This window comes from Aethalodelphis obliquidens, unplaced genomic scaffold (genome assembly GCF_003676395.1).
Source record: "Aethalodelphis obliquidens isolate GAN/ISIS:26980383/991018 unplaced genomic scaffold, ASM367639v1 scaffold1, whole genome shotgun sequence".
Taxonomy (NCBI): Eukaryota; Metazoa; Chordata; class Mammalia; order Artiodactyla; family Delphinidae; genus Aethalodelphis; species Aethalodelphis obliquidens.
The window spans coordinates 10,450,451-10,469,498 of record NW_020837945.1 but is presented as its reverse complement, the minus strand read 5'-3'; the positions used below and the strand labels follow the sequence as shown (position 1 = coordinate 10,469,498).

General features: G+C 46.4%; 1 protein-coding gene across 1 annotated transcript in view; it reads left to right on the top strand.

Annotated features, from left to right (window-relative positions):
- Positions 1-4,332: 4,332 nt before the first annotated feature.
- CLIC6 (CLIC family member 6) overlaps positions 4,333-19,048 on the top strand; it is a 43,011-nt gene continuing 28,295 nt past the window's right edge. Inside the window, exon 1 of the mRNA XM_027118387.1 lies at positions 4,333-5,667. Coding sequence (XP_026974188.1) covers positions 4,333-5,667 — 1,335 coding nt within the window. The remainder of the gene's footprint in view (positions 5,668-19,048) is intronic.

Sequence of the window (19,048 nt, the reverse complement as noted above, 5' to 3'; positions counted from 1 at the left end):
TATCTGCTAATCCCAAACTCCTAATTTATCCCTTCCCCCCTTTCCCCCTTGGTAACCATAAGTTTGTTTTCTATGTCTGTGAGTCTGTTTCTGTTTTGTAAATAAGTTCATTTGTACCATATTTTAGATTCCACATATAAGTGATATCATATGATATTTGTCTTTCTCTTTCTGACTTACTTCACTTAGTATGATAATCTCTAGGTCCATCCATGTTGCTGCAAATGGCATTATTTCCTTCTTTTTTATGGCTGTGTATCTGATAAATTTTTTTCTGATAAATTTTTTCCGTTTCTGGTAAGGAATAGAAGTTTAGAAAATATGTCACAGACATTATCAAATATCCCACGACAAAATTGCCCCTAGCCGAAACCCAGCGTTCAAGATTAAGCTCTGTTCCGTCAGGTCAGCATCCATCACCATAGATTACAGGGTTCTGGAGGACTGGAGAGAAGAGATCACAAACTCAGGGTTTAAAAGACTTAAAAGAAACCCAACTTTCTAAAACTTGTAGGGAGCAAATACAGGAGATTGGACATTTTTAGAAAAACACCAACATGCTAAGAAAAAACTTTACAGATAGAGGTGAAAGGTTTAAAATTGACTTTCAGTCTTAATTTCTGGTATTGTTTCCATCTCCCCCAGGGTTGTTACTGATGCTGCTGGTGTCAGAAGGAAAGGAAACAGAATAAGAAGCTCAGACTACAGTCTCCAGGACCCAGAAACCAGCTTGGCAGGAGGGTTCCATACCCTTCCTCCCCTGCCCTTCTCCCTGGGCTGAACGTGTTCTATCAACATTCCTTCCAGGTTATGGGCTACCTTTCCAGAAAGGCTTTCAGCAGGTGGTTTGTCATAAAAATTTGGGGACTCCTCCCTCTGCCCCTCCTTCTCCTCCTTCACCCCTCCCTCCTCCTCTTTTTCTTGCTTTTTAAAATCTCTTCTATCATCCAAAAAGCATTTGTTCAAAATCTAGTTTGTTTTGGGAACAGTGCAAAATCACATGGAAAGAAAACAGAAGAAACGCTCACTAGCTAGATGAGTTCGTGGTGGAGTGACCATATAATTCACTGTCCAAACTAGGACACTTTCGAGAGTGGCAGGGGACGCTCTTATGATCATGCTGCCGAGACAGAAGGCATAACCTGGACCATCCCATGCTAAGTGGGACAAAGTGTCACCCTAGTTCTCCATGGCTCTTCCAGCCCTGTAATACACCGTTCTGTCAATATGTGACCGCTCTGTCCCCTGGGACAAGTACAACAGGGAGGCTGTAATGTTAACAAGAAGAAGCACTGTGCTGAGTATGACACATATGTTCTCTGATTTAAAACGCACAATTACAATGATCCTATTATAACACTGACTGTTCCAGATGAAAAACTTACTCAAGATCACACAGTTAATACGTGATAAAGTGGGATTTAAGTCAGGCAATGTGACCAGAGAACCTACTCGTTTCACACGACATTATTTGTGTTGGTTTGTGTGATGTTCTTATCGGCTTGCAAGACGCTCTATCCATGCACAATCCCTGCCTCCTAGTTGAGGACTATTCTGTGCCGATATCCTTCTCTTAACTGAACTATACCTTTACAGATAACAGCAAAGCCAGGTTTGGGGCCATTCTTAGGTGGGGAGGAAGAGCTTGAAGAGAAATCAGTGCAAGGGGGACTTCTGTTTGGCCATAAGTGCAGCCAGTGATCTGAATGTTCTAGACACATCATCATCCCAAGGGCTCTTCTGAAAGGAGCAGAGATCTGCCAGAGAAAGAGGGGATCTCTGTGGAAATGCGTCTGTTTGTTCTGGGAAAACAGCAAAAACAACAAACCTTTAAAACATTTATTTATAAGCCTTTGAGAGATTTTCTTTGTAATCCTCGAGTTACCCTGCTTCATGTTTCCTCGTAAAATATGGTAGGAAAACTCTAAAATCAACTTAATTATCAGCAGTTTTGACTCCCATCCCTGAATTTGTCACCTCTGTTCAACCCTCCTTGGTATTTAAATAGCTAATCTGGTGCTGGCTGCCCAGTCAACACTGTGCAAATCTCCAAGTGACTTCACAGTGACCTTCGCAACTCGATTTATTTGGTATTTCCTTTGTGTTCCTTTATAGCAATTGACCGGCCTTTGCTAATTATTAAAAGTATTTGCTGAAGTATTCACCACCGTCAGTAGATAAGAATTTCTGGGAACAGCCTGTCTTGTGACATTAGCTTGTCCCCCAAAGTATAAAACCAACTGAGAAAAGTCTTTTTTGAAAACTGGTTCACGTTGATCTATACATATATGAAAGCACGCATGCATTCATTCATTCAGCATATATTTATTGAGAGCCTACTATGTGCCTGGTCCTGTTCTAGGCAGTAACACACAAAAACTCCTGGCTTCACAGAACTGCCATCCTAGTGGGGTGGGATGAGGGAGACAGATAATGAGTACGTAGAATATATTACATGTCAGATGGAGATACCTGCTATGGAGAAAAATAAGGCAGAAGACGGTGACTGAGAATAGGAGCTGTGTTTTAAAATAGAGTGTCATACATCCATGTTCATTGCAGCTTTACTCACATGCGTCCCCTGCACTGGAAGGCGGACTCTTAACCACTGAACCACCAGGGAAGCCCCCCCCCCTTTTCTAAGGCTGAATAATATTCCATTGTAAGTACTGGGTTGGCCAAAAAGATCGTTCGGGTTTTTGTGAGATGTTATGGAAAACCCCGAACGAACTTTTTGGCCAATCCAATACCTACCATGTTTGTTTCATCCACTCCTCCACGGAAGAACATTCAGGTTGTTTCCATGTCTTGAGACATCCTGGTGATTGGCCAAATGTGTGACTCACACACTGTGATTGGCCCTATCACAGATGCTCCCTGATTTTTTAGTGATAATAGAACCCTCTGTGGACATGATAGACAAATGAGTCTCAGGGCAGTATCAAAGCTTTTGAGAGCCTGACAAGTTCAATCAGTCTTGATCTGGGAACCCTGCTGGCTCACATTTAGGCTGTGCCACCCTGGGCAACCAGCCCCTTACTGTCACCCACATGATCCAGCCTGACACATACACTGACTACATAATTTTCATCATAACTTCTTCTCCTTCTCCTTCTCCCCCTCCTCCCCCCTCCCCTCCCCTCCCCTTCTTCTCCTTCTCCTTCTCCTCCTTCTCCTCCTCCTTCTTCTTCTTTCTTCTTCTTCTTCTTCTTCTAAGAGGAAAGGTCTGTGATCCTGGGAGATTTCTAATCCAGTGATTTCCATAGCTCCCTTTCTTCAAATCTTCCATTTTCGTCTCCCCACCTTCAGCTCCCCAAGCCCTTAACACACAACTTTAAGGCGAAAGCCTTGAACATGGGTTTAGAAAATCTAGGAGAATCAGAAAGATAAGCAGGTTCTTGGCATCTTCAGGGACCAGGGAGATGCAGAATATAACCCCAGAGGGCAGAACCCCCAGTACTTGTCATGGAGAGAGTACAGGACCCATCCCTGGTCCAAGAAGGTCACCTGGCTCCACTTGCTCCTATATCGGGGCCTCTGGAACTTCTCAGCAGGGCCCTGGAGAAATTGGAAGGAGGCCGTGTGGCCTCCCCTTCTTTCTTTCAGGATTTACCCCTCTTGCTCTAGGACACTGAGGCACTACAGGGGCATCTGCAGTTGCACAGCTGCTGAGCTTAACGCCTGACCCTGGGAAGGTGGGAATTAGGTGTTTGGGTGTCGTGTGTGTTTGGGGGTGATTTTAATGGCTCTGGAACTTGAAGCCGTTCCAGAAAACACCGAAGCGGTCAGTAGAATCAGGATCTTTTCACTGAAACCCACAAAGGTCACAAGAAAGACTGTCATTGGCCAGGCTCTCAGGCCACTCAAATAGGCAGAGAAGAGGGGATGCAAACCCCGCCCAAGTCCCAGTGGGGATGGAGTTGGCACCGGGGACTTCTGGTCAACCCCTGGACAGAGGGCCAGGCATTTCAAAGGGTGCAGCAGCTAAGCAACCTCCCCAGCAGCGCACTGCGCCTCCGCGAGCGCGTTTCCAGGGAACCAAGGTCGGAATTAGGGTCCAGGTGGGAATCAGGCGCGCAACCAGCGAGAAGCACGAGCGGAGGAGGAATAGCCCAGAGAGCTTAAGCCCGGGAGAAGGGGCGCAGCGTTTTGGAGCGGGAGGATTTCGCCCCGCGCGCCCAGCGTACCGCCCAGGCGCCTCCAGAGTCCCGGGCAGGGGGTCCTCTCGCAGCTGGCGCAGCGGCCCCTGGCACCGCGCCCTTCGCCCAGCGCCACCTGGCTACTCAGCAGCGTCCAGGAAGGGTCTCTGGTCAAAGACAGGGATCTGCGGCCATGACCGAGGTCGCGGAGCCGGACGGGGGCTCCCCGGGTCCCCAGAGCCAGCCCGAGGGCTCGGCGCTTCAGGCGGAGAGACGGGGCGAGCCGGGGGCTTCCGGCCCTGAGGCGCAGAGGCAGGAGGCGAGAGAGGGCGCCGCGGAGGCGCCGAGGGGCGGGGGACCAGGCGCAGCCGCGACGGCCGAGGTGACGGAAGGAGAAGGGCCTGGGCCGGACGGAGGGCGCGCGGGCGAGGTGGCGCCGGACGCAGGCGGTGGCCCGGGGGCTGAGACGCGGGGCGCGAGCGGAGAGCAGGGCGAGGCCGAGGCGGAGAAGGGCTCCCGGGAGGGAGAGGAGCGGGCGAGCGGCGCGGAGCTGGCGGAGGAGGCGAGCCCGGGGTGCGGCGCGCAGGGCGAGGCCCCGGGGGAGGCCCCGGGGGAGGCTCAGGTGGAGCCTGGGGATCCCGCGGCCCCCGGGGCGAAGGAAGAGGCGGAGAGCGGGCCGGAGGAGCCGGGAGGCAGCGCGCCTGGGCCGGCGGGGGCCCGCATGGACGCCGACGGGCTGACGGGGGACAGCACGGCCGCCGAGGCGCCGGCGGGGGACAGCACGGTCACCGAGGGACCGGCGGGGGACAGCACGGTCGCCGAGGGGCCAGCGGGGGACAGCACGGTCGCCGAGGGGCTGGCGGGGGACAGCATGGTCCCCGAAGGACCGGCGGGGCTCCGCGTGGACGCCGAGGGGCCGACGGGGGTCAGCACTGTCGCCGAGGGGCCGGCGGGGGTCAGCACGGATGTCGGGGGGCCGACGGGAGAGGCGCACAGGGCCCAGGGTGAGCCCCGGGATGGAGGGGACAGCAGCCCGCAGACCCAGGCCGAGGCGACTGAGGCCGCAGCGTCGGAGAGCGCGGAGTGCAGCCCTGGGGAGCTTGCGGGGGAGCCTCCGGGTGCAGCGGCGGGGGCCGCGGAAGAGACAGGGGGCCGGGAGGAAGAGGAGTCGCAGGAAGCGGCTCCCGGGGGCGCGAGGGCAGATGCTGGCGAGGACGAGGACCAGGGTGCGCCCCTGGGGCAGAGAGAGGAGGCAGAGGAGGAGAGGCGAGAGCGGAGTACAGAGGGGCCAGGCGAGGAGGCCACAGCCGGGGGCCCGGACGAGCCCCTCGACGGCAGCGCGGATGGGGAGGTGGCCCAGCCGACGGAGGCCCGGGAACCCGAGGCCGAGCTGAGCAACCACCTGGCGGAGGGGGGCAGCACCGAGCGCGGCGACGAGACCGCGCCGGTGAACGGTGGCCAGGAGGACGGCGAGGTGTCCGAGGAGGGGGCCCCGGGACAGGAGCACGACATCACCCTCTTCGTGAAGGTAAATCTGGCTTCTTGCAACTCCCAGGACGCCCCCTCCCATCCTTAGTCTTGGTCTGTTGAGATCTGATCCCAGAGGGATGCGCAGGGATGAAGCTCTTGGCGCCCTGATGGTCACCGAGCACTTCTATCCGCGGGGTGGGGGTGGGGGGTGCGGGTGGGGGGAGAGGCGGGACAGCTTGGGTTTCAGGGAGAAGAGGTAAAGGAGCGTTACAAAGAAGAACCGAGGGTTTGGAAGCAAAAAGTTTGGGGTGAGAGTGGTGGGAGATGGGGATGCGGGTTCAGCGTCCCCCTGTCCTTTGTACTGAAAATCCTAACTAGCCCTTCTAGTCAGGAGGTTATTAAAGAATTCACTTTAAAAAACAAAAACAAAACCCCACCCAGCCCTGCTGATGTTCAAAGCAATTTCTGCCAAAGGAAACGTTAATACCTAAAGTGAATAAATGCAAACAGGTAGGTTGTCATGTGAGAAGTTATCTCCGGACTCAAACCTCAGAGACCCAGAGCGGGCCCAAATTTTCAGCTCCAGAAAGGTCTTCCATTTCTGTAGAATTGATAAGGTATGTTTGGGAGGAAAGTGGAAGTTTATTTAAATACTGTAATATTTATTGAACATTTAACATTTACTTTGGAAGAATGCAAGATGCTGACGACTTGAACATCGTCTGCCTTTATGTCCTAGTTTCAGCCTTACTTCAAAGGTTCAAAGAGGACAAGGATTCTGTAGAGACACAAGTGAGGAAGTTTTAGGTTGAAATAAACATTCCTACAAGACATCACAAATGAGGAACTAGGTTCCGGGGGCAGCTCACAGGAGGATCTTTGTTGAAAAAGCCCTTCCCAAAGACCTTTGGCCAGATGGGGAAAACAGCAGATAATAAGGTCAAGAATGTGCATTGTATGTTGAATCGTAATCCTTCCAAAATACTTTCAGGCTTATAGAGGCCGCTTATGACCTAAACCTCCTTGGGAGAAATATAAGCAAATTTTAATAAGCCAAAAAAAAAAAAAAAAAAAAAAAAACCAGTTCCCAAAGTGATTAAGATCAGAATTTCAGGAATTCTTTGGGTGGCAAGAGAGTTTGGGAAGAACAGCCTTGCGTTTCTTCACTGTGCTGTTCTGAGCAAATTTTAAGATGCTGAGACATTTTACGATTATGTATTGGGACATAACCTGAGGGTACAATCCCTAGGAGGGTCACTGGGAGCCAGAAGACTTCAGGGAAGTTAGGGGAGGGGGAAATCCGAGCACAGTGTTGCTGTGTGTGCCCCAAATCTGCTCCTTGGTTTAAGAAATTTCCCCTTGTTCTGGTCGCCTGACTACATAATTCCAGCCTCTTGTTACAGCTTGGAAACACAGCTTCCTGATAGTCTTTCTGCTTCCATCCTCGGCTCCCTCGAATCTAGTCCCTTGGTCATAGCCAGTGAGCTAAGAAAGAAAAGATCTGATCATTTTGTTTCCTAGTATAATCTTCAGTTGTTTATTACAGACTTTCAGATAAATCCACACTCCTTAGCCAGGTCACAAGGCTATCCGCGATGTGATTCCTGTCTAGTTGGCACTGCCTGAGTATCCCTCCCATCCAGCTTTGCTACCCATGGTACCGCTATGCCAGCTTTGTTAGACTACTTACTGGTCATAGAGGGAACCACATTCTTTTCGGCCTGGAAATTTTGCATGTGCTGTACCTGAATCGAGTTTCCTTCCCTTCAACCCTCCCGGTCTTCCCTGCCTGGCTCTCTGCTATGTGTCCAAGATTCAGCATGGCCATCATCTCCTCTGGGGAGACTTTTCTAACCCCAATTTGGGTTGGGTATCCCTCTGTCTAAGCTCCACTCACACATGGCACTACCTTCTGCGTGCTGTCTCCAACGTGGAGCACAGGTCTGGAACGTGAAGGTGTGTGTGAACGGGTGGCTGCCTGTGTGAGATAGTAGACTGTAGTGATCAACAGCAGAGTTTAGAGCCAGTGGGTCTGGGACCAAATCCTGGCTCTGCTCCTTTCTTGCTGTGTGACCTTGGGCAAGTTACTTGATCTTTCTGTGCCTTTGTTGCTTATGGGTAAAACAGGAACAATCATAGTTCCTACTCCATGAGTTTGTGGGGCATTCAAAATTAGGGTTGTATAAAACACTCAGAACAGTACCTGACTTGAAATAAGCCTGCTATAAATGTGACTTCTTATTGTTACATCTGCTCAGCTCTGATAAACTTTCATTGATTTTGCACAGGAATAATCCCTTTCCCATTCCATCCCTGCCATTTTATTTATATATTTATTTCTGGCAAATATCTCTAGTTTCCTAATTACCTCCATTTTCTGGGGAAAAGAATATTATGAAAGGTAAAAACAAGTTGTTTTCTCAGACTCTGCTCAGTAGTTTGTGAAGGCAGAGGCAAGGGGGCATGTCGTGGACTGCTTAACCAGAATGTTTGACTCTGATGATTGGTTTGGTGCTCAGTTGTTGTTTTCCTTTCTTTAAGGAAACAAATGGATCTCCAAACAGTGAAATTGGTTTTCAAGCAATTACTGCTTGATACAGCTTCTGAGGGTCACCTAGGATGTGCCCCGTAGGATTGTTAAGGCATATCTCACTTTCTTCTTCTTCTTTTTTTCGTTTTTTGGCCATGCCACACTGCATGCGGGATCTTAGTTCCCTGACCAGGGATCGAACCCGTGCCCCCTGCATTGGAAGCATGGGGTCTTAACCACTGGACCACCAGGGAAGTCCTTACTTTCTTCTTATCCTTCTAATCATTCCCTTGAAAAACAAAAGATCCCAAATCAAGCAAAAACCCTTTAGACTATTTTAGCTCTTCAGTTTGTAATACTCGATTTAAAATCCTTAATTTAGTTCAGAATAGGATTTCTTTGCCAGATTTAACCTTCTCTAGGTTCCTTCTTTGGGCTCCACTTTATCTGGACGCTGTATTCCATAATGGACGTCTGACCTCCTGGGTTTTGTAAACATGTCAGGCAAGTGTGTCTTGGTGGGTTTTTGATTCCATGATTGATGTGTAAAACTGTTCTTTAAGGAGAGAACATTCTCCTAGGCTTCATATGACAGCCTACTAAACACAATTATTAAAATTAACTAGCCCTCATTCTATTTGGAAACTTTTAACTTTTACATTTCTTCCTGTTTAAAAAAATAAATGTATTGGTTACAAATAAATGTATTGGTTACCAGAAAGTAATGACATACGACCCAGTAAAATGTAATAATAAAATCTGCTTCTAATTTTAGCCACCTGGTGGTTTATGTTCCCCATCTTTGTGAGAATTGTCATTTTATTAGTCATTTTGTTTTATTCTATACGTATGCAAGAATGTATTCTTGGATGTAAAAGCCAGGAATGTATAGAACAGGCCACAGGAAAGCCTCCTTGAATTACTGTATGGTAAATGAATTGCTGACTATGCTAATTTTTAGTTCTGTTTTCTCAAAGAAGTGTTCATTATTTACCATCTAATTATACGGCAACCCTGCAATATATTTAGTAAGAAAGATTCTTTTCTTCTTTGTTCGTGAAAAGGAAGGAGGACAACATAATAACACACCAACATAGTAACAACAAACGACAAACAAAATACTAACACCATAGCGTAAGGTTAGGACTTCAGCAGCTGTGGCGGTTTAGTCGCCAAGGAAGTCTCACTTACAGGTTCGGTTCATCTAATACTTTGAGGCAGTGTCTAGGGATGGGATAGTCTGAGATATGGATTTTCTGGCAAATTCAAATGACTTAAAAAATCTTAATGTGACCAGTGAATAATCCTGGGCCAGACTCTAAGAAATTCTTAAATTACGTTTCGGAGATCATTCATATAAACCACTAATACACAGCTAACGCTGAGCTTGAAAACTTGCATTTGCTATCACATTTGGGTTCTCCAGGGAGGTGAAACTGAGGACGGAACAAAGTAGAACTTGAGAAAGACATGGCCTTTGAGGATAACCAGCAAGGACCTACTACTGTACAGCACAGGGAACTCTGCTCAGTGTTATGTGGCAGCCTGGACGGGACGGGAGTCTGGGGGAGAATGGCTACATGTATATGTATGGCTGAGTCGCTTTGCTGTGCACCTGAAACTATCACAGCGTTGTTAATCGACTATACTCTAATATTAAAAAAAAAAAAAAAAAGACAAGCCTTTGAATGAGCATTGTCACCTGGAGATGCCTCCCCTCCCCAAATAAATAAGTAAATAAATCAAGCCTCCCAAGCATTGTCATATCACATGGGGGGATGGGAGTGGGGCGGGGGTCTGTGGGGACCAACATCTGAGGCGCTCCTGGTGGGTCAGAAGGCTGCAGCTGTCTGTGCATCTTCAGCCAGGTGTGAGCAGGCTGAGACCTGCTCTGTGAGGTTGGTCTCTGAAGAGCTTGAAAGGGAGATGTTATTTTCATAACTAAGTATGAATTATGTGTTTAGAAGGGAAATGAGCAAAAATGCACTTCAGGGACTTTAATGTTTCCCCCCAAATGACATTTTTTTGTCATTTGTTTTCTGAGTGTCAACACCACTTACTTACAAATGACGTCTATGAAATCATACAAGGTTCGTTGGGGTGGAAACCAAGGTGGAACATCATGCTTTGCTAACTTCTTACGCACACGTGTGCGCACAGTGCATGCGCATGAGATCCACAGGGTGTCCTTACTGCCTGGCATGGTGGTGGGCTCGTGGGAGGTCCTTAGTCAGTGATTTTTGGTAATGGTAGGTAAATAACCAGATGGATGGATGATTGGCTCAAGGTGACTTGGCTAGTGAGAAGCTGGACTCAAGCCCCGTTCCCCACTGCCCCAGTCTAGTGTCCCTTGTGGAAGAGCCAGAGACACTCTTCTCCCTGAAGATGTCATAGTCTGGCACAGGGTCTGGTACATAATGGGCATCCTGGTAATGCTGGTAGGAAGAGAAGATGGGATCAAGGATGAGTAGGACGCTATGAGAGTATATATAGGATGACCTGCACATACAGTGGTGGTCACTAAAGAGTTATTGATTCAGTTGTATTTGGGGAGACACAGAGAGTGGGACCCTTTGATAATCCCAGCACAAATTCTTCAAGATTTTCTAAAATAGGCTGGCTTTGCGCTAGCCATTTTCTGAGCTCCTTTGATATTCAGCAAAGAAAAGTTTTCTCTGAGAGTTGGGGAGGTGGATGCTTAAATCTCCTAAGCTTCTCCTTTTCCATCATTGATTTTCTCTGCTCTTTTTCTGACAGAGTGATGATTTGTAAACTGGGGTCTGTATCTGGGCAAAGTTGAGGGAGATATCTTCTAAAATATTTCAACTTTTATTTTACTGTTTTCTTCTACTTTATTTCAAAAGTTGAGTAAATTAAATTTTTTAAAAATTGAAATAAAATAGAGGTTAAAGATATTTATGCACAGTTTGGTCATTCATGTAATCCATGAGATTCTTTTGTAAAATGTACTTTTTTAAAAGAAAAAACAATATATTAGGATAAGAAAAACTTATAAAACAATACAATGTGATGAAAAAGAAATCTTCGTCCATGTCTGAGGCCCAGCCTCTCAGTTTTCTCCCTAGAGATATTCTGTGCATATTCAAACATATATGTAAGTATCCTCACTGTTTTAGTTACTTACTGCTGTGTAACAAATTACTCTGAGACTTAGCATCTTAAAACAATAAACGTTTATTATTCACAGTTTCTCTGCATCAGGAATTTGGGAGCAGCTTAGTTGGGTAGTTCTGGCTCCTGAAGTTGTAGCCAAGATGTTTGCAGGGCTGTGGTCTCATCTGAAGGATTGATTGTGGTTGGATCCACTTCCACAGTGGTTGACTCACATGGCTGTTGGCAAGAGGTTCAATTGCTCATCACTTGGACCCTCCCCATAGGGCTGCTTTAGTGTCCTCAAACATGACATCTGGCTTTCCCCAGAGCAGGGGGATCCAAGAGAGAAGAATGCCTTTTATGACCTTGTCTCAGAAGTCACACAGTCATTTCTGTTTTATTCTCTTAACTAGGTCCAGCCTTCAGGGAGATTGGAATTCCATCCCACCTTTTAAAGAGAAAGTCAAAGAATTTGTGAACATATTAAAAAAAAACACCACACCTACTTTTTTCTTTTTCATAAAAGTAGTACACTGGAAATACATTCGGTTATATCTTACATTCTTTACTTAACATCATATCTTAGAAATCATTCCCTATCAGTGCCTGTAGCTCTCTCACATTCTTGTTAAAAATTTTGCATTTTTCTAGTAATGGGTGTATTCTACAATCAGTTTCCCACTTCTTACATTGTATGAATTCCTGTTCAAAACAAAGCTTAACATGTATAGATAGCAGCGTCATTTCATACCCCACCCTGCTCCATCTGAAAATGGAAGGTATATCACTTTGATCTTGGCTTGCCGTCTTCCGAAACGGATTCGTGATCAGTAGTCATCTGCGATAAAGTGATATCAGTATTGTTTCCAAGGTTGTGTCTCCTAGCCAGATGTTCTTTTTGGATTCCATGCGTTGAAAGAATTGACCAAAATGTGTACAGATTGATCACAAATCCTATCTGTAGAGGACCAGTGAATTGTGGAAGCCTACCCATAGCTTATGTTTGATGAGAGGGAGGATGGAAATATACAAATATCAAAGATTGTTTGGAAAGATAATTTTGAAGCTTCTGGAAGGGTAGCTTTATGGAGAAACACAGACCATGTTGATATATATTTATTCAGTCTGTGAAGGAAAGTCTGATTTTATATATGCGTGCAAGATCATCAGATTAAAAAAATTCTCCATTTTTACCCGTTTTCTGGACTCTACCCCAACTTACTCTCTCTCTTTCCTTCTTCACTTGGTCATCCATCTGAAAGTTGAGTCTTGATATGGGGCAAAGAAAAGCTGCTTCTCAGTCTTTCAAACTACCAAGTGGTATTTTGGACCCAAGTAGGCTATTGAAAGGGAATGTTTATTGAGTACCCACCACGTACCAGACACTCTGCATGGGGCTGGGGGTACTACAGTGACAAACAGTGATGAAGACAGCTCCTGCTTTTCTGCAGCCTTAGCCTTAGAGAGTGATCCGGAAGGAGATAATTACGATGCTGTGCGAGGGAGGAGAACATGGCGCGGGGGAGGGGTTGGTGGGACAGGTGGGCAGAGCGGGACGGCAGCCCGGGTGCTGATGGACAGAAAGGAGAGATTTGGCCTCTAGATCTCTGACCGCAAGGGCTCTGCCCTTCTGCTGTACTCCCCTCTATCTGGAAGGTTGTGCTGTGTACAGTGCACGGATCAATGAATGATGGCAGTGAACAAACGTGGCTACTATATCAGGTGGACTGAATTGCGTGGTCAGCTGTGATTTTTATTTTTGATTTACAATGTTGTGTTAGTTTCTGGTGTACAGCAAAGTGATTCCGTTATACATTCACACACACACACACACAGTTTTGCATTCTTTTCCAGTGTGGTTTAGTACCGGATATTGAATATAGCTCCCTGTGCTATAGAGTACGTCCTTGGTCCTTGTCGTTTATCTATTTTATATGTAGTAGCTTGTATCTGTTAATCCCAAACACCTAATTTATCCCTCCTCCCTGCTTTCCCCTTTGTTAACCATAAGTTCATTTTCTATGCCTGTGAGGGCGTGGTCAGCTTTTAATGGTACATTTTGCAGAATGTAAATTTTATGATTTCGTAGATTCTTTCCATCTAAGCCAGCAATGCCTCAACTGTCAGATTGCATTTACAGACGTTGGCTTTTGTCTGAGCACGGTAACTGACCAACTATTAAAGTACTAGGCCTGTTAAAAATCATTTTTACCTTTCTAATTCCATGGCAGGAGACTATGGTAAGGAATACAGTTGACAACCAAAATGGGGGAGTGATGCAGGTCACTCAGCGGTGTTCAGCTGGTGAATGGGCTGGTCCCAGGGGTTCAAGACAGCTTCACACACTTGTCTGGTGTCTTGGCAGGTTGGCTGGAAGGCTGTGCAGCTGGGATGGTCAACTGGAGCGCCTACAGGCAGCCCCTCCAGTATGCTGGCCTCAGGGAGGGTCAGTGGACAAGGCAGAAGCTACATGGCCTTTCCCACCATATTCTAGTGGTTACCAAGTAGTCACAGAAGTCAGGCCACATTCAGAGGGAGGAGAATCAGACCACTTCCCAATGCGAGGAGAGTCAAAGGATCTGTAGCCTTCTTTAACCCACCACACTATCTGATTTCAGGGTATGCCGAAATGCTCACATCATTTATTTAGATCCAGGTCTTTGCTAACTTGAACTGGTTTAAGAACATTTTAGCAGTGCGTAAAGCACTGGAGTTATTATTATTTTTTATATTCAGTGATGAGCAGAGCAATGTAGCTGTAGTACTTACCACAACAAATCTCAATTCCATAACCTTAATGCACAAGCAAAGAGGGTCTCGAGCCCCGATCTGGGCCACTCCATATGCCCTTTTTACAGTCATTTCTTTGTCATATCTAAGAGACAGCCACTTATTGATACAAAGGAGAAGCAGTACGTGCTGGTTAAGTAGCTACTAGTCTCAGTGCCCCCTTTTTGTTTCGAGTGTGCAAGTTTAGAGCTGTTCTGGAGAAGCGAGAGATTGGGTTCCCTTTTAAACCGGTGAGATTCTGCCTTCCGGCCAGTGAGACTCTTTGCTGGGGAGGGTGGCCAGTAGGAAGCCCCTCATTATGCACACCTATCCATCCCCCTCCGGTGCCGCTAGCCCACCTCCAGCCACAGTGGGCTGTGGGGATGAGGATCAGGGTAGGGGGGCACCTGTTCTCTTCCCTGGCTGGGGGCACACGAGGGGTTCTGATGGGGCCCTTAGGACAGTGGCCACAAGCATGACCAAGACATGCAGCACATCTCAGCTGTCATGTGCTGTGAAGATCACCCAGCATAAAGGTGTTATTGGAGATCCGGAGACATAAGGCTTTCTTCCTAAATGAGGATGATTAACACTTTTTTTTTGGTGCCTTTGGTGTCAGGGCGTTGGACACGGTGAGTTCAAAGAATCTTGGAAAGATTTAATCTCTCCCCAGCTTTGTTCCTTTTGCTTGAACTCCATCCAGGCTGGATGCCTTCAACTCTCTTCCCATAAATGGTCAGAAGAGATGAAGTGTGGGTTGCACTCAATGGCTTTTTTGGTGTCGTTTAACTCTCTGAACAGAGAAATCCATGCTTAAGAAAACTCAGAGGTATTGACACATCAGATATGGAGGGAGACTTTTTTTGTTAATGCCATTTTAACCAATATATTATGATTATTCGCATCGTGGACAGCAGCAATAAAGGAAGATTACTCTGTTACTCTCCAGCTAGTGAGATATGCTAGTGCTCAGATACAGTGCTCTGCTCATCACTGGGTAATACAAAACAACACCATTGCTTTTAGGCACTGCTAAAAAAATTTTAAACCAGTTCAAGTTAGTCAAGACCTGGATCTATAAGTAAATGATTGGAGCATTTCAGCACACCCTGAAATCGGATAGTGTGGTGGATTAAAGAAGGCTACAGATCCCTTGACCCTCCTGCCATTGGGAAGTGGGGTCTGATTCTCCTCCCTCTGAACGTGGCCTGACCTCTGTGACCACTTGGTAACCAGTAGTGTATGGTGGGAGTGATGCTGTGTGGTTTTTATTACAAAAGGCTGTGCAGCTTCTGCCTTGTTCAGTGAGGCCCCTGAGGCCAGCGTACCGGAGGGGCTGCCTGTAGGCGCTCCAGTTGACCATCCCAGCCGAACAGCCTTCCAGCCAACCTGCCAAGACACCAGACAAGTGTGTGAAGCTGTCTTGAACCCCTGGGACCAGCCCATTCACCAGCTGAACACCGCTGAGTGACCTTGTCAACGTCACATGGAATAGAATAATCATTTAGGCAAGCCTTACCCTACCCAAATTCCTAACTCACAAATCATGATCTATAATAAAGCACACAACTTAGGCTGCTAAATGTGGAGTGATTTGTTACCGGGCAAAGGTAACTGGGACATGTGACTTATGACACTTCTAAGCCGGTGAAATCTGAGTGGGCGGAAAGATGGCCAAGGTGAGAGGTGCAGAGCGGGTTTAAGTAGTTCCAAGCGGGGTGGGGGGCAGTGCAGGTAAAAGGAGGGCCCCGTGTGGCCAGTTCTTCTGTTTGGTGCACGCGTTTTCCCCTTTGGAGTCACTCTAAGAAATGGAATACGCTCAGTCATTCAAGAACGTAAACCACCAGGGTATAGAGAAACAGGCTGCGTTATTAAGCTGGTCTTCCAGAACAAGGTGTTCCTTTGTTGTAATAATTCCTTGTGAGAATTTTACAAGGAAATAAGCTTTTCAACTCTGTGTAAAAGCTTCAGTTGGTATCAGGCCATATTATTAAATAAGGATTAAAAACAGGCCCAGAGTTTTTAAAGCAGAATTCATATAGGAGGATAAAAAGTAGCAAGTTTCATTTTGTTCGTCCGTGTGCTTCTTATGAGTTGATTCCACCCACTGTGACAATGAATGCCGACATAACTAAGCCTGTGGCCAGAATTGAAAGCTAAGAGCAATTGGGTTCAGTGATTAAGTTTGTGGGTCAAGGGTGGTCACCCACCTAATCCACCTCATAAGACATTGTTATGGCAGTCGAAAAGAATAAATACTATACTTTCTTGGGAATGAATTTAGGTTTCATAGGCTTTTTGAAAAGCTCAGATCTGTTTCAAAGTTTTAAGATCTAAAATATATTCGTTAGGATCTAGGTGTAATGAGGAATGAAATCGTCCCTGAGTTCTAAGGTTATGGAGGAGTGAGAAGAAGCATTTTTCAAGACAGAGCATAATCCCCTTTGTGGCCTGGACCGAGGACTCTAATAGACACATTTTACTGATAAAGGGCAGCAAAGCTTTCCCCTCCTTGGGTGTGCAAAGTCAGTCTAGAAAATGATATCAACTGTGTAGTCATTTATTTCTTTAAGAAGAAAAACACTCAATACTCGCTGCACTTATGATACATTTCTCCTTTATAGGCTTACAAGAAGTGTGATGCGTAATGTTTGTGTCATGGGATGAGCTAGTATGATAACAATAAACGATACCAACAAAGGTATGAAAATGAGGGCCACGATTCTTATCTGCAAGGAGCCTTGTTTCTGGTGCTGGGTTTTATTGGTTGTTGCTGTCCTCGCTGGCTCCACCAGAGGGCAGAAGAGGAACCAGAAGGGGCGCAAGTCCAGGGAGCCAACTGGGCAGTTTCCTCTCCAGTTAGCGTTCCCTCTGCGGTGCAGAAAAGTTAAAGAAACCGAGAAGACCTTCAGATGGTCTGTGCTACACAGTAGTCATGGTGATGGTACAGCTGGAACCGCTGGCTTTTCACCTGCAAGCAGCCTCTTACAGCCCTTCCTGTTGACCGTGGCAGAATAATGGGTGGTGATATGGGAGCCCAGCTGCGTGGTCCAGCTTTCTGTTCACCTGCCCACGGACCCTCGTGCCTCCTAACTGCAGAGTGTTCTGCTGTCTGGAACCACCCCACATGGCTCCTTCCTGCCCTAACCAAGAGGTGGGGATAAGACCAGTGGGGACTGTGCTGGCACAGACTATAGAGGAAGAAGGGAGATGATGATGCTGTGCTGAGAAAAGCCTGGGCAGAGGGTGCCGGAGGAGAGGTTATCGGACCTCAGTAAGTGGTGTGTCTCATGAATGTGGGTGTCCTTCAGTCTCTAAGGGAGACTCGCAAGTAGGAATTCCAGAATTTGAGCTACGATATCAAATTCCGATGACTGTCATGTCAGAATCTCCCCAAAGAAAGAAGCTTTCCTGCATTCCTTGCCCCTAACAGAAATTGTGAAATTAGTTAAGAATTTAATACTTTAAGGGACTCTATCACTTTTCCATTGGTTTCTCCTCATGTCATCTCTGTCACCCACTTAAAGGGTTTATATACCCTTTAGAACACTTTGTCTTTCATTGGACACTCCTCCCCCAATTTTGTAGTTTATTGGGCATTTCTACAAAAGTTATTCCTTTAGTTCTTGGCAAAGAAAATAATCTTCTCTTGTATCATTGTTTCCGTGGGAAAATCAGTGAATATATCAGTTCAACTCCATCATCTTTCCCAGGGCCACTTATTATGCACGTCTTTCCACCAAAAGGTAGCAGCGGGTGATATCTCAGTAACAGAGTTATGTTTTAATCTGCAGTCCAGATTTTCAGAACTATACCTTATTCTGGCAAATTAGGTGAATTGGCTTTTCAAGGTTTGTAGAGTATGACTTATTAAGTTCTTACTTGCTGCACCAATAACGTCAGAATAAAAATGGAAAGAGTTAAAAATCCCCTGAAGTTATTAAACCGATTCACAGAGAATAGTAATGTGAAGTGAGTTTACGGCTTTAAACTGTATCCACTGTAGGTGGGATTTCGGAATGTTCTCAACACAACGGGTTCCCCAAACTGGGTCAGGAATAGAGTAAAGCACGGGAATTCTGGAAGCTGACTCTTCTCTGGGGGGTGGGGTCTCTCCTTCTGCCACATTGTCGCCGTCCTGTCCACCTTGAGGATGTGTTGACACATCAGACACTGAGTATTTCTGTTCACAGTGCGGTGGAGTGCTGACTGTCAATGTCAGCGGGGCGGGGTCATGGATTGAGGGGGTCATGGATTGATTGATTGACTCATGGATTCATGGATTCAACAAACATTCTCAAGCATTCTTAAACATCCCAAATTCCATAAAAGGAAATCTTTTCTTTTATTATTTTTGCACAATTTTGTCTTTCAGAACGAGGTTTTGTTTCCTGGTTTGGGGCACCCAGTGTTTTGTGCCATGTTTACCCTCGTGCCAAACGAGATAGTGCCAAACCAAGCCCCCTCAGCTGCCTCTTCTCCTGGTGTTGTTGGAAGGTCTCTGTGACCAGGGTCTTGCAGACCATTATCAGTTAGTGTGGATTTGAACACAGATGGGGTGCAGGGAACCAGAGCAGGTCTGGTTTACATGGTGCCCGTGGATGGACTGGACAAGCATGGCATGTAGCCCCTTAGGATACCTAAGACCTAATAAGTCCTTTCCCTGGCCCAGTGAATCTCCTTGACTCTCTCATTTTCATATCTGTGTGGATGCCTTTATTTTGATGACAGATAAATGAGAACCCTCACAAAATCTTCACATTCTATTTTCTTCCTGAAATACAGAGCACGTCTTTTCCTATTTAGTTAATTACCTACAGGCACCCTAGTGTACAGTATTTTCAAGTTATTCTACATAAAAAGTAATATTTTGTTGTTTCATCTCTGAATCCCAGTTTTCCAAGCCTTACAAAACTGAAATAAGACACTCCTGTAAGAAACTGGCCTTGCCCAGATTGGATTTAGGATAATAAATGAACATCTTGAGAAATCCCCAGCCTCTTCTCCTGTGGTGTCGGTGTGTCCT